Source organism: Capsicum annuum, chromosome 3 (assembly GCF_002878395.1).
Source record: "Capsicum annuum cultivar UCD-10X-F1 chromosome 3, UCD10Xv1.1, whole genome shotgun sequence".
Classification (NCBI taxonomy): domain Eukaryota; kingdom Viridiplantae; phylum Streptophyta; class Magnoliopsida; order Solanales; family Solanaceae; genus Capsicum; species Capsicum annuum.
Genome location: NC_061113.1, coordinates 239090792 through 239107115, shown reverse-complemented (window position 1 = coordinate 239107115; position 16324 = coordinate 239090792). Strand labels below are relative to the sequence as shown.

The 16324-nt window shown below is 34.6% G+C and overlaps 1 protein-coding gene across 1 annotated transcript; it reads right to left on the bottom strand.

The window, feature by feature from the left end:
* Nucleotides 1–2022: 2022 nt before the first annotated feature.
* Nucleotides 2023–12307, bottom strand: LOC107862808 (putative D-cysteine desulfhydrase 1, mitochondrial). Its single transcript, XM_016708471.2, has 10 exons — nucleotides 11863–12307; nucleotides 11686–11751; nucleotides 10830–11024; nucleotides 10619–10729; nucleotides 8557–8648; nucleotides 6062–6154; nucleotides 4814–4871; nucleotides 4624–4737; nucleotides 4125–4222; nucleotides 2023–2513 (listed from the first exon to the last, which is right to left on the bottom strand). The coding sequence occupies exons 1-10, from the start codon at nucleotides 12106–12108 to the stop codon at nucleotides 2309–2311; spliced, it is 1278 nt and encodes a 425-aa protein (XP_016563957.1). The 5' UTR covers nucleotides 12109–12307; the 3' UTR covers nucleotides 2023–2308.
* Between the last annotated feature and the right edge of the window lie 4017 nt (nucleotides 12308–16324).

Here is a 16324-nt window from a genome sequence, read left to right as displayed (position 1 = left end):
TTTTTTAAAAAATTAAATTTATTATGATTAAAGAATATATGATAAAATTATTTTTGGTATTTATTATTTTTTAATGTATGTATTGAGTTCATAGCGGACAACTATTGATGGAGGTAAGAAATAAAATTATTGAGATTGATTATTCAATAATTAATTATGTTGATACTTCCTTCATTTTAAATAGTTTGAGTTTATTTTATCAAATTGATCTTATTAATTACATTTTAAAAATATAAATTTAAGTATGATATATTTTGTTTAATGATGAGAAAAGTATTAGAAAAAACATAATATTACTCATTTGATTTCGCAAAAAGTACAACTAAACACTTCTGTACAGCGAAAAAAACACTATTATTTCATGCACCCACCTGGCACAATCAAATTAGTTTTGAGGATTTATATATTTTTTTACATAGATTAATTATGTAGAATTTAGTTATTCATGCATTAGTATTTCATGCTTAAAATAATATGTATAAATTTGCTAATAACTTATATATATATCAGTTAACTAGTTTTAAAATTATAAATTAAACACCATATTAATTTTATACATGACTCTAATTTAGATCCGTCCTAACTAACTTGTAATATAATTTATGTAGAATTTAGTATTTATATAATTCACCTTTAAATCATCTATCAAACAACCCCTTAATAGCATGATTTACGTACTATGTATAAAAATAATATTTAAATATAATATATAACTTAAATGTATATTAATTATACATAAATAAAGATATTACTCTCATTAAATAAAAATTTTAAGAATATAAAAATCAAGACATTATTTTCTCGAATTCCTCACAAACAGCCTTCCATTTTATGTGAGGTATCAATAGACAACGAGACAAAAACGAGAATGGAGAGTTTTGCGATATTGATTTAAGTGACGTCGAAGTGTAAGAACTTTACACTTCTATCATTGTGATTTAATTAATTCATCATTTTAAAAAAGCTTTTTGAGAACTCTATAAATAAGTATGAATACTTTTAAAAAAAATTAATTACAATAATAATATGAAAAAAATTTTTATTGATAATTTCTTAATTTAGTCAAGTGATCAATTAATATAGGATAACTATTTTTTTTTTGATAAAATAACCGACTAACACGAGACAAAGCGAGTAATAGCATTCTGCTTATAGTAATATATATCACGAAATATTTAAACAATGATAAGTGTTTTTATTCGTTTTCATAATTATTTTGCTAGTGACGTATTACATATAATATTATTGGTTGGGTTGTCTATATGCATACAATCATTCCTCAGTCTTTATAGACAATTGTTAACAATTGCGACACGTATTTTTATTTCTCTATGATTTCATTTCTGATTTACCTTTTCTTTTAAAAAAAAAACAACAACTAAAATTGGAAGAGATGATTACGTTTTTGATCTTTAGAATGAAGTGAACGGTGCCATACGACTCTTGTGCCATTAGAAATAGTTTGATGGTGTGATTTGATTTGACTAATTGCATAATAGTAAGGATAGTTTAGTTAAATTATTCTTTTAACTAATTTTTTAAGGAAGTGCTAAAGAAAAATATGGTAAGTAAAATAAAAAGGAAAGTGTAATTAAAAAAAGGATAACTTAGTATATTTAAGCTCCCGTTACACGTGGAGTCCAAGGAAGGATCGGAACACATGAATCTATTACATGTTGCCTTACTCTACACTTCTGCGAAATGTTATTTCCACGGCTTGTATCAGAGAAAGTATGATTTCCAATTGAACTCTTTGACATTACGAGTGTTTGATGTTCTTGTTAGGTACGCATTCCTTGATTTGGCTAACATACACAACCCCGATTTCTTAGTTGTGTCCCCCCCACAATGGATACGAATTCCTTCGAGTAGATGTTTTTGTTTTGTCCCGTGGCGGGTTCTATAGATGCTGCTGGACAATCATTTTCACTAGTCATTGGGCTTCATTTTTCTAGATTCCTTTAATATCTAGATAAGCGTAGTTAACCAGTTTTTTGTGCTGATGTGATGGCAAAAACTGTATAGCTGCCTAATTGATAGTCATGGGCCCTCTACTTGAACAGATACCATTTACATATACCAGTCGCTAGTGAGAGGTAACACAAATACAGTGAAATAAATAATCGAGATGAGCACAAGATGGCTCAAACAACATTATTATTAAGAAAAATCAAGGAGAAACCTCACCCAATCCCCACCAGGTGGGTCACTAAAGGCGATCCCCTTAGGGATAGCAAGAAGAAATCATGCATCCATAACTCAGCTATTCTCAGGAGAGGGCCCAAAACACCTTTATTCTTTTGGCATTTCAGAACATTTTGCCGATGCCGTCTTGTCTAGGGACAGATTCATTGATATCCATTCTACGCCATTTACCCATTAATGAGCCTATTTCATCAGCTTTGTCATACAAACCTAGTAGCCCACCTGTGTGTATGAAGAGAATCTTTCTTCCCTCCCACTTTCTTGGATTCTCGTCCATATCTTTCATCATTCCATAAGCTGCTTTACCACTGTGAAGAACGAACAATCAGAAGAACATGTCAACAACGTATCCTCCAGAAATCAATATGAGTAGTTTGAGTTGTACATCATTCACGTCTCACTGTTCTTGCTCGCTTTAGGTGAAAATTCAAGTGCAAGGTTCATTTTTCTAGTTTAGATGCTGAAAAAGCTCCAACACAGTTGTGGATCAAAAGACTTTCACCTTTACTTCACCTGAACCTAGTCAGTCTTAAGACATTTCTCTGCTTAAAAACCACTTTAGCAAAGCCTAAAACAGATTCCAATACAGCTAAGTTTACAACATCAATATCAATAGCCATGCTTCAGAATCACATAAAAAGTTGTATTTGTAGTCTATAGCCTAGTTATCTTCAATAAAAGAATAAGTTTGTGTTACTAATGTACGCTAAGTAAGTGATATTATGAACTGTAATTTTCTTTATTTTCCATTTCCTGGTTGGATTTAGTTCATGTATTTTGAGATCGCAAGTTACCTGAGTTGGAGATGCTTTTGTAATAAAATATTAAGATCTAAAATACAAAAATCAGCAAAAAAGAATTCCACTCTTTTATTATTATTATTAGGCTTAAGTCATCAACAAACACTTAAAGTTGTCCCGAAAATTCACTTAGACCCCTCAACTAAGGCTTGTACCTATCAGGCACCTCAAGTGTTAAAATTGGTACCTATCAGGCGCGTGAATAGTAGAAAAAATAATATTTTACTTTTTTTAATTAAAAAATCTACCTATTTAGGGTCATGTCCTCCGTAAGCTGTAACTGCTCCATGTCACGCCTAATCATTTCTCTCCAATATTTCTTCGGCCTACCCCTACCCCTCTTGAAACCATCCAAAGCTAGCCTCTCACACTTACGAACTGGGCATCCGTGCCCCTCCTCATCACATGCCCGAACCATCTCAGTTGAACTTCCCGCATCTTGTCCTCCACCGAAGCCACTCCAACCTTCTCTCGGACAATCTCATTCCTAACCCTATCACCCCTATTAAGCACACACATCCAACGCAACATCCGCATTTTCGCCACGTGTTTTTTTCTAATTGGTCAATTTTGCCACATCAGGCGAGTGTATTGCACACACTCTATGCCTGTTGCTGATTAGGCAAAACAGGCCTGATTGTATCAAAAATTCGGATGGGTTAGCGGCCTGATAGGTACAGGCCTTAGTTAAGGGGTCTAAGTGAATTTTCGGGACAACTTTGAGGGCCTGTCGATGACTTAAGCTTTATTATTATTATTTTTTATAAATAAACCAGGATTCTACTATTACAGGTTCTATAGCGAATACATTGTTTTCCAACCTCACCTCTTCAAGATTTGGTATATTCGTAAGTTATGTTGCTCGGACTCATTAAAAATGTTGACAGGAACATGTCAGATCCTCAAAAAATAGTGCAGTTTTAGAGGATCCGACACTGCGGGTGCGACAACATTTTTGGAGAGTTCAAAAAACACAGTTCATGAGAATAGGCAATTTCTAAGACTGGAGAACATGTTAGTGCGTAATACGTTCTACATAGTATAGGCAAACCCTATGGACAGTCCGTGGAAGGCTGGCATGCCATGATGTAAAAAATGTGAAGGCACAATTGGACATACCTGTAGACAGGGTCAAGAATAACACCTGTTGTTTCAGCAACTTGCTTCACAAATTTAAGCTCATCAGCGGTGCTCATAGCATACCCAAGGCCTTTTGCCTGTTAAAATACCGAAGTGCAAAGACAAGAATAATTGATACCAAGAGGTTCCTTAGAGAACTAGACTAATATTTCATATACAGAAACTATCTATGTAGGAACTTCCGTAATTTCCTCTTGAACATGGATCTGGACATGAATGACTTACTCATACGATTTCGATGACTAACTGGGAAAATATCAATCAAAGATTCGGCCATGAAGGTCTTTTAAGAAGTTCTTTAGTTTGAGCATTGTCATTTATGTCAAATATCTATGAATTAAAACCAACAGTTGATGCACATTATTTTATCATGAATTAGTATCTCAATAGTTACTGAGCAACAAGAAGTTACACAATGAAATGGATGAATGTCAACAAGTATGCTTAAGGAAAAGGAGAAAAAAAATGAAGTCCTTACAGTTTTGATGCTAGCAATATCATGGGAGCTAACCCCTGCATTAATTCCGTCAAGTAGTCCTTGAACATATTCATAAAAATAATCCGGATCGTCACAAACACAAAATGCATTAATCTACAAATCAACACCAGTTATTAGACATTTGCTTTTTGTGAAGATGGGAGCAATTTCAGATACAAAAGCAGTTTACTTTTGCTTTCACGCCACTGAGCCTGGATGCAATTGACAAGCCAGCGACTGTACCCCCACTGGAAACCATTGAGACACAGCACTGAGGTTAAAACACTGAACGATAATTAAATCACTGACTTTCACCATAAGGTAATTCCAGCCACAACAAAAGATCATTTTTACAAAGTTGAAGTTAATAATCCAGTATGGGAATGCATTCCTGAAGAAGAGTAAACATAAAATAACGGAAATTCTAGTAGAGATACACAGCTGAGGCATCTAGAGATGGAAAATAATATGTCTTCAGGCTCCCAATGATCAATGTTCTCAAATGAAATGTATGAATTAGTAGTAGCTCTATTAAAAGACACCAAAGTAGCGGGTTTTGCATGGAATCTGTTGAAGCCTTTTCTTTAATAATGCTGGTGGTCAGGCCAGTTTTTGGGCTCCTCGCATATTCCACTGGGTATTTGCTACCTTTCATTAACAAAGGTACCGGATAACCCTGACTGCAAAGGCTTAGGAAGATGGGAAGAAATCCTTTAGTACTTTTGTCTCCACGGGGATTTGATCCTTCTTCTTCTTCTTCTTATTATTATTATTATTATTGTTATTGGAAACAATAGCTTGCATGACTTTGTTGCTGTAAACTAAAAATCATACCTGACCTCCATCTCCAAGAAAACTAGAATGACACATTCCATTTTAAATGTGATGACACTGAAATCTTAAGCTTACAAAACACTTTAAAAAGCACTAATTCTGCATATTGAAGAATTCGTCCCCCTGTGAAGCTGGTTCAGAAGAAACTCCTTCTGCCCCTCTCACTGCCTTCTCTAGATTATGGTTGTTCGAAATACTAGCCTGAATGTTTTGCTGCTTTGATTTGAAAACACAGTAGAAGCCTTCTCCTGCATTTGAACCCTAGTTTCCAAGGTTTGGATCCATTGCATTGACCACTAGCCACACCCTTTGGGTGCAGAGATCTATTGAACCTTCAAAAGCACCTATCAGGGGGAGACTCAACTGATGCACGTATAGATGCAGCACAAACGTTTTTGAATTTAATCTGGTTCTTAAAGAGAGATATTATCAAATGCTCTGTCTGTTCATAGGATATTCCTATTTATTTTGGGAATCATTGACAAACTTTTCAACCATATTTTCAGCAAATCTTGCTTTCAACTCCATGCATGGATAATTTCAAATGCAACAATCTCATGTATAGCATACTAAATTATAAAAATTATGCAGAAGAGGTGCAAACCTGCCACAAGCTACAACAATGTCATCGAATTTCCGTACAATGCTCGAGTACTGAACTTGTTGCTCAATTTCCCTGATTGCCTCGATGTAGCCCCTGAGAAAATAGTCACAATTAGCAAAATGGAGAAACTAAGACACAGATTGTGTATTTCTTCCTAAAGTAGGGCAAATTTCTAGAACAAAAAATTGCTCAGTTGTGTGCAGTAATTTAGAATCCATACCATCACTCTGCATTACTTAAAGATGGCAACCGAGGGTCCGTGTAACTCGGTACAAGTATATATGTTTTAATAAGGTATAGGCCTTTGAGGAACTTCTTAGCAAATTAAAGGGTTGCCCCTTGGTTATTCAACTAATGATGCTGATAAGTCCATGGATCTTTTTCTGTAATTATGTATTTTAATATTCTATGGAATGATGGAAAAATCATCAGCATATAGAAGGCACAACCCTTGGCATGTATTCTAACTGGGCTACTAGCTTCTGAATGGTTGATAACTCTGTCAATCAAGAAAATATGTCATCCCTAGCCACCCTAGTGCCATCACATTTGGGTTGAAGAGGAATAACAGAGAATCAGAGATTTTGAAAAGCGCAAAATAGAGATATCAAAAAGCAAAAGAATGTCAACTACAGATCAACAGCAACAACAACAACATACCCAGTGTATTCCCACATAGTGGGGTCTGGGGAGGGTAGAGTGTATGCAGACCATACCACTACCTCAGATGAAGTAAAGAGGCTGTTGTATTCCCACATAGTGGGGTCTGGGGAGGGTAGAGTGTATGCAGACCATACCACTACCTCAGATGAAGTAAAGAGGCTGTTTCCGATAGACCCCCGGCTTAGGACCGATAGCAGTATAAAACACACAAAACATAAATGCAAATAAACTAGTACAATCTGCAAAATAAACGCCACTAGCCATAAGATAATACTACAGTCACAAGATAATACTATAAACTATCTATCTGAAATCGTAGACAACACCACAAAGAAACTTCAGACACAAATAAAGAACGCTCCCCTATTGTTACCGACGCACTCTCACCCCCTAACTCTCTACCCTAATCCGCATTCTCCAGACCTTCCTATCAAGGGTCATGTCCTTTGTAAGCTATAACTGTTCGATATCATGCCTAATCACCTCCTTCCAATATTTCTTTGGCCTACCTATACCCCGCCTAAAACCATCCATAGCCAATGTCTCACACCTCAGCACTAGAGCATCAGAGCTCTTCCTCCTCACATGCCCGAACCAACGTGACCTTACTTCTCGCATCTTGTCCTCCACCGAGGCCACTCCCATCTTCTCCCGAATAATCTCATTCCTTACCCTATCTTTTCCGGTATGGCCACGCATCCATCGCAACATCCTCATCTCTGCCACCTTCAACTTTTGGATGTGGGAGTTCTTAACTGGCCAACACTCCGCTCCATACAACATAGCCGATCGGACTGCCACTCTGTAGAACTTCCCTTTAAGATTCAGGAGCACCTTCTTATCACATAAAACTCCCAAAGCGAGCCTCCATTTCAACCACCCTGCCCAAATACGATGCGTGACATCCTCGTCAATCTCACCATCCCTGAATCATAGACCCCAGATACTTGAAACTCTCCCTCTTTTGAATGACGTGAGAGTCCAGCTTCAAAACCACGTCAGCCTCCTACGACACCTCACTAAACTTACACTCCAAGTACTCCGTCTTGGTCCCGCTTAACCGAAATCATTTAGACTCAAGGGTCTGTCTCCAAATCTCCAACTTATCATTAACTCCTCCCGAGTCTCATCATCAGTACCACATCAACTTTAAAAAAAAAGAAAAAAAAGAACTGAAGAATGCTAATGCAATAGTCCATAAGGTTATTTGACTGTTCAAATTCATGTGGCCAATGCAGAAGGTTTCAGCTCGTAAAAAGAACATGAAATGGTTAGTTATACTTCAAACTTTCTACATGGGATTCATTTCAGGGTAGCAGGTAGGCCCTTCTAAGTATCCCTGTAATACAGGGTTAAATCTCAATGGATTTCTAAAATTAACAGCCAATTTCAATAGAAACCAAAATAGTCATCCAAATATTAGTGTCGTTGTAAGACACAAAACAGCAGATGATAGCGAATGAAATTAGTGAAGTCAATGAGTGGACCAGAACTAACCAGAAAAGACTGCACTCCATGGCTCAATTTGGGGCCACGAAATGGAAAAGATACTCGCTACGGAAGTATTCACGATGAATAGGGAAATGGGTCACATACTGATTTTAAATTAAGGAAAGAGCAATGAGTTCAGACCCTTTATAGGGTGCTCTAAACTCAGAAACAGAAGGTTATTATTAAGAACTTTTGGCAACATGTGATGCTTCAAGCACCCAATATTCCAATACACATATCAAGGTGCAAGTGAAACACTGGAAACAAGGAAGAAGAAATGAAGTAGATTTAGACTCTATCAGCAGAGGGAACAAGCAGTGGCATAACAAAATGCGCCTCACCAGGTTCCTAGAGAATTGGATCCACCAACAGGGATGACATACGGCTTTCTCCCTTCATTTAACAGCTTTTCTTTCAATATTTTGGCAAGAGCCTGTGGCATAACACACATTATGATCAGTACTACAATAATAAAGCCTATCAGCTTAAGACTACTAGAAACAGAGAAACAGTACAACTGAAAATTGGCCAAAGTTCAGATACTAGTTCCACTTGGAAAATCGAGAACACGTCGCAAAATTGGAGGGCAACACTAGTTCTAACCTCACCGTAATCAGTAACTTTTTCCTGTTTTTTTGTTTTGCAGCAAGGCAACTGAATTGACATGGTATGTGTGGCATCACATTCTTGCATTGACTAGCACTAGTCCACCAGAATCAGTGAAAGAAATCCTCAACCAGTCTCCATATAACAATGGCAAAGGGAGAAGTTCTGGCATGTATTTTTTTCTCATTTGAGGTAGCGGGGAGAGAGGGGTGTTCTCCTGTGTATATTTTGAAGGAAAGGAACACACGAATCTTGAAGAAGGCAGAAACAGAACTTCTTGATGCTTCAAATTGAAAACTAACTAGGTGAATATCTGGGGTTAGTGGGAAAAATAGGATCCACGATTTTGAATCAGTTGTTGCAAAATAAAACTGCAGCTACTAGTGTAATCAAAAGCAAAAAGTGTAGGGAAGGACAAGATGCAGCTAGAGCTTTAAGCCAATCAAGGTGTGCGCGCCGTGAAGAAGGTGCACAAAACATACTGCACTGCAAGAAAATAACTAGAAACACAAATATACTACATATGGAAAAAGAAACCAGAAAAAATACAACTAGGTAGACACAAACACACACACATAAATATATATATATATATGAAGCAAAAACCATGTCAATTAAGAATTTACGATTCAAAGCCAGATTAAATTTCTAATTGAAATGTAAAGATCAAGTTTACAGTTTGTAATTCACAACCTTGACTTAAAAATTAGTATGCCATTTTGTTAGGCATATTTTTATTGTAACTCTCCCATCTGATAAGAGCGTTAAATATTGTCCTGCTATCTATAAGGTAGCATGTCTGGTTACTAAGACGTACATGTGATTATCTTACTGCCTGCACTGAAGGGCCAACTCAGCATGTGAGACGCTGAACTAGTACTTCACCTAGCTTCACGGTTCAACTATGCCTCATACAGGTTTTAATAACACCGGCACCTACTACTCCTTTGTTGGAGGATCGTGGAAATTTAGTACAAATACTTTTTCAAAATGTCCAACTGTACAATTATATTTCAAGTCAAAGGTAATTAGTGCAACTGCAACCTTTGTGTGTCCATATTGTAGATGTCCCTGTTGATAGCTTAAAACTGAAATTGTATCTTAATTATCCTGAATTCCTATGTAAGTAGAGAGCAGCATATGATCCGCCATATTTTAGTTTCCTTTTTGTTTGGACTTGTTTAAGCATTATATAGGGGAGCAACTCTCTCGAGTCCAATACAACATTTCTTACCTACCTACCCAACAAGAGAAGTGAAAGAAATTATTCAAAGCTCAAACAACATACCGGCTTAATTAAATAATTCCAATGTATTGTTAATCTTTATAGTAGAGTCGCTTTTACGTCTAACACTGCAATATAAAAGTCATCAACTCCAATAAGTGAAAAGGATGGTGTTTGCATTAAATTCTTGCATTTGTCAGTTTAAACTTTTCATTACATGGGATTGTTGATTCATATAATATTGTCTTCACACTGATATCTATTTGGGTATGAAGTCTCAGAAAATTATTAAGGATCAGTAGGTGACAATTAAAGAAAATAACATGGACCGCAAAATAATAGGTGGTTTATCCAATGACAATTTCCAGTAAGATATACAAGCATCATAAACAGCTGATGCAACTAGTTAATTTAATCAAACATCTTCAAAAAGTCTCTTTGCAGCATCAAACTACCTTTACCTCAAAAGTCTCCTAGTCCACGCAGCGGAAAGAAAGAAAGAAAGAGAGCTTAAAACTTAATGTTAGAAACACAAGAGAGGAATGCAAAATTACGAGGAAGAAAGCACAGACCTCACTGCCAACTTTTGCGTATTCTTCTTTTGAAACAAGATCAATGTGTGCTCCAACTAAACGTTCAACAAGGAGGTTCCCTGTTAATCCAGGATCTTTATCCACAAGTAACTGTGACACAACCAAAGAAGTTATTCACATAAACAGGAAGAGGTGGCTTGCAGAAGATGTATGAATCAAACAGAATACCAATAGAACAATTATGGTATACCTTTGAAGTGCGTAAGATGAGATAGCAGTCAAGGTTTAAGTACTTGGCAGCGACAGCAGTAGCACGACAGTGATTACTTTGTATGCCACCTATAGTCACTATGCAGTCAGCGCCCTGTGCCACAGCATCTGCCAACAAGAACTCCAGCTTTCTGACCTTGTTTCCACTCAATTGCATTCCTGACAGATCATCACGCTGCAAATTCAAAGTTTGTTTATGTTACAAAGCGTCTGGCATAGTGACACTGACATGGAAACAGCCGAACAGATAAGAAAGACAATAGCACAAAAAGAAATCCCCGTCCTCAGGCTCCCTATAAACCAAGAACTTGTACTTTATATATACCATGAAATATTTTCCGGAGGAAGCCTTTTCTTGTTTTGATATGTATATATTCTAGAGGAAACTTTACTGTCTATCTTGTAAATGATTATCGTCTACATGGACCTCTTTGCAGTGACCCAACAACAAGCAAATTATCCAGATAATCAAGCTGCAATATGCATTTGACGGACATCACTAGACGTGATGCTGTCATTGTATATGGGATTAGCTATTTCGGGATTAGTTATCCCACCATGTATATGGGATAAGGATAGCATACGACGTGCCACTGGCCCAATTGCTGGATAAAATAATATCTCCAACCAAACGCGGGATAAAATAATCTTGCATTTTATGCTGGGACTATTATACGTTATACCTTACACCAAACAATCCCTGAGTGGTTTCTTCACATCTATCCTAGCACTGATGGACAGAGTTACCTGGTATCTATTGCTGCCAGCGGCAGGTAGCATGTATATCATGAAATTACTCAAGGTGCGCGAAAGAAAAAGTGGAAAAATGAATTTACCTTTAACCAAACCTCAGTGTCCTTGGGCAAATTAGGCAGGTTCCACTTGTGAATTGGAGTCGGAAACTAACAATAATCACAAATTTCCACCAAAAAAAAAAAAAACAGAACAATTAACGATTAATCCTCTCGTAAGCTTAACACAAATAAAGAGAAAGAGATTGTTACGTATCTTACATGACCAAGTGAAAACGTGTGGGAAGGAATAGGGCTAAGATGGGAAGCCCAGTGAGGAGGCTGGTAAGTCTTCTTAGTGAGAAACTGAAATGGCGATTGGTGAGCCTGGGAAGTGGAATCCTCCATTGATGAATTGGTAAAGCAAGAGTGTTTGTTGTTCAAGTTTAATGCCTTATTGAGTTGCGCTTGCTGTAAGGGAAATGGTGATGATACTCTACTGAAGCTGCTCCATTGACTGCTCAACATTTCATTTCTTTCTCCTTTTTTCTTAGATTTTTTTCCTTTTTAGCAATAGAATATTCCGAACGCCGGCCACCCCAATAACGTGTTAGCTAGCGTTTGGCATGGATTTGTCTGACAAATTGTATACCCAACGTATGGAAAATTTATGGCCAAAGAAGTTACAACATTGTGTGGTACAGTGTATAAGAATAATGTAAAATATAGTGTATTAATAATGCTTGTATTAGTAATGATTATATTAGTTATGCTTATATTCTTATTAGTCTTTATTTGGTTCGATGTATTAAAAAAATATGAATTACATAATTTTAAATATATATATATTTTTTTATATAGTACACTCAATATATATGTTGGAAAGTGCGGAAAATTTTTTGAGAGGTAAAAAGGTCTTTAAGCATGTTAATTCATGCATTAGATCCATTGCATTATTAATACCATAGATTTTGAGGTGTTAGTAATATACATCTCAATATACAATAGAGTGTATAACTAATAGGGTAAAAAGGTATACCAAACAAGGTACTATTAATACACATTAAACTAATACATGTATTAACATTCTAATACACTCTACCAAACGGCCCCTAAATGTGTAAATAAAATGGAGATAAAGCATTGAGTACCCTAGAACTATCAACAAAGTTGGTATGACATACCCCAAACATAGATATTATTATCCTAAACTCAATTCTACCATATTTTGAGATGTGCTGACATGACATTTTAATTACATATAAAAATAAAGTTTGTATCAAAGGTATCACGTCAGTGAAAAAAGTGTCAAATTAGCTAAAAGGAGAACAAAAATATATTAAAATTGAGTTCAGGAAGATGTTGGAGTGTATCATAATAAATTTAATCCTAATTCAGAGATACTAGATGCTTTACTCAATAAAATGTATTTTGTTTGTTCCAATTTTTAGGAGGAAATCTTGTGAGATTAGTTCCTAAATTTTAGCCTAATGTTTGTTATGTCATGAAAATAATTAGAGAAATCACGCGATGATAAGAAATGTAAATATAATAAATAATTAATGACAAATAAAAGAAATTAATTTTTACTAATTAAAAATTTATTTTTGATACCACATGAAAGTATTTGTTTAAATTGGATTTTGGCTTGTGACTTATTAGCAAAACGTCAGAAGCATAACTTATATTTGCTTGTAAGCAATTTTTAAATTTACCATTCAAACATACTTAAAAGCATTTAAAATAAGTCAATTCAAATTGGCTTTAAATGGCCTATTAGAATTGGCAAAACTATATTAACAACGAAAAGTTTTTGCATCTCTAATAAGCGTAATTTTCACCTTTATTCATTTAAGAATGAAGTCGAAACATCATATATATATATCAATACCTCCAACTCCATTCCAATGAAGTGTATTAATCAATATTTAAATGCCTCAATTATTATTTCATGGTGATTAAAAGAATAAAACTCTTCATCTTCTTATGTTATTTATAATACTAGTAATTAGAAAAGCATTAAAAGTCGCATCAAATTTTACTTCACAAATTTCAAAAGCCTAAATCATACACAGACAAAAAAAAACATGTCCTTTCTCATTCAAACATAGTCAATAGAATATATGCTATAATATTTTGAAAATTAATTTATATTAAAATAATTATAATTGAATGAATTTAATTAATTGTAAAAAGAATTAGTTTAAATGGAAAATTAAAAAAATGGAAAAAGGCAAAAAAATTAAGGTAAATAAGAACTTGATATGTACAAAGAAAGAAAAGAGAGAAATTTAAGGAATCTTAAAAAAGTAATAATGATTAGGGTAATTAAGGGAAAGAAAAGTGGTAGTAAATTAACGCAATAGAAGAATAAAAAAGAATATTAGAAAAAATAATTAATTATATTAATTATTATTAACACTAATAAGTAATATTTTGTTGTCTTCATTAAATTCAATTTTTCCGAAGAATTTATTTCATTTTTACTCAAAAAAAATTGAGATAAAAAATCAAAAAATTAACATGAAGATAAATATTAATGTTGGTAGGTGCCACTCACCTCTTCTTTTAACAACATTTTTTTCTTTGTAACTATTTCTACTCCTCATTCTCCTCCTCCTCTTCTTATTATTTCTACAACAATAATAACAACAACAATAATAATAATATGAAATAAACTAAAAATAAAAAAAGATTAAAAAAGGATACAATCAAATTCAAATCTCAATATTCCTTTTTTTTTTCCTTTATTCTATCCTTTTTATTTTTATTTATTTTTTATTATTTGTCCCTATAAATTTAAGATGACCATATATGGAATAAAATAAGTAGATTAATATTTTAAATCTTTTTTAAAAAATTACTAACAAAGGGAGCTAGAACTGATGCAATTTCTTATGGGATTCTTCTAAATGTCACAAAGGAATAAAATCTTCCTATGGAACAAAATAAGTAAATTAACATTCTAAATTTTTTCTTAAAAAGTTAGCAACAAAAAGAGCCACAATTGATGCAATTCCTAAGATTGTGGAATTCTCCTAACAAATGAATAAAATCTTCCTAAATAATAGTGCATCCAAAAATAAAACACTCAACAAATTAGTGATAAATTTAAGTTAATAGTCATTCATGCTTCTTGTTGTTCCCCACAATGGCCATAGTCGGCATAATGCATATATTTTGTGCAAAAGTTACTGGCACGGTTGTGCCTCGAGGGTGATTGATAGTAATGTTGATTATGATCCACCTGATACCTTAGCCACTCGCTTCGACCAACAGATCTAATAGAAAACAGCATGTCTGGTCTTTTGACTGGATCACCAGGACCAGGAGGAGGTTTGGTTAACTGGTAACCACTGTAGTTTGGCTGCCTGTAGTTGTAATAGTGATGTTGCTGCTGGTGTTATGATTAAGGGTCATGATGCAACCTATGTTGCTGATGGTTGGTGACATTGTAAAAGCTAGTGGAACTCTGAACTTTGTGCAGTTGACTTCTATTTGTAAAAAGACTTTATAGCAAAGACTCACGGATAACACCCTCGGGTTGTTTGATGTGAGGTACTAATACAAATAATTTTGCCATAAAATAATAGTCTTGGATAAATATTTCGGTGCTTCATTTGGTTGGCTAATATGGGATAACTTATTCCGATACTAATAAATAGTATCGGGATAAGTTATACCATACATTTGGTGGTATAACAATTCCACCCTAATTTATCCTTGCCTTGGAATAAAGCCATGAAAGGAAAGAATTACCCTCACATCAATTTTTTTGGTCAATTTTATTCCTAATTTAAATTTTAATTACTCTATTAATTTTTATCCATTATGGTAAATTTGAACAATTATATGAGCTTATTAAATGCTACAAAAGTGATTAATCATGGGGAAATGACAGTGACACCATAAAAATTATTTATACAATCAAATTCAAAATTGATCCAAGGATTTATTGTCTTTCTATTTTGTAGATATGTTTATTAATCTTATTTCAAATTTTTATTTGTTCTAACAAATTTATCATGGACAATTAATTAGAGAAAATTGAAGGAAAGGTGTCTTTTAAGTCTTGAATGAAGCATTGGTGACATTGACCAACTTAAAGGGTCAAACATCATTAGGAAACTTGATTAAGTTAATTGTGGACTTGATTAATATTTTTAAAATTTCCTAATCTTTTCAAAAATACAAATCAATCCAACCCACACCTCTCTTCAATCCAAATCAACCAGTCTCTTTTCCCTCCCTCTCTCGCCGACAACTTCTCTCAACTCTCTCTTAACCAACAGTTCTACAAAATTTCTCCCTTCAATCCCCGACGACTTTAACCTCCGGCGATAAATAGTCATGCAAGTTCTTTTTCGATTTTCAACCGTCAATCGATGTGAAGACTTCTCCGACGACAACAACTTCGAGTTCTTCATCATCCCATTTCTTCTTTCACGGGTAACAAGTTATGTCTTTTTAGTTATGAAGAAACAGAGGAACTTAAGCCAACTTCTATTCTAGTATTGGTTAACAATTTCAATATTTCTTGCTTAAATTTAAAATGTGGACTGAATAAAACCTTAATTTCTGGCATTTCTTCTTGTTGTCGAACTGCTGATCTGATTTTTTGGTGATTTTTGATCACCGTTGATGTTATTAGTGTGTGTGCGTTGTGTTGGTGTTACTGGGCGATTTGTTATTTTTCTTAGTAAAAATGGTGTTGCAACAGATGAACCATCTGATGCAATAATAA

Bases quoted from the DNA above. Each gene is read 5' to 3' on its own strand.
- LOC107862808 (XM_016708471.2), bottom strand. From the start codon at position 12,108: ATGTTGAGCAGTCAATGGAGCAGCTTCAGTAGAGTATCATCACCATTT. The intron at 11,752-11,862 runs GTAAGATACGTA...GATTATTGTTAG, and splicing joins ACACGTTTTCACTTGGTCAT to TTTCCGACTCCAATTCACAA. The intron at 6,155-8,556 runs GTGAGGCGCATT...CTATTTTCTCAG, and splicing joins TCCAATTCTCTAGGAACCTG to GGGCTACATCGAGGCAATCA.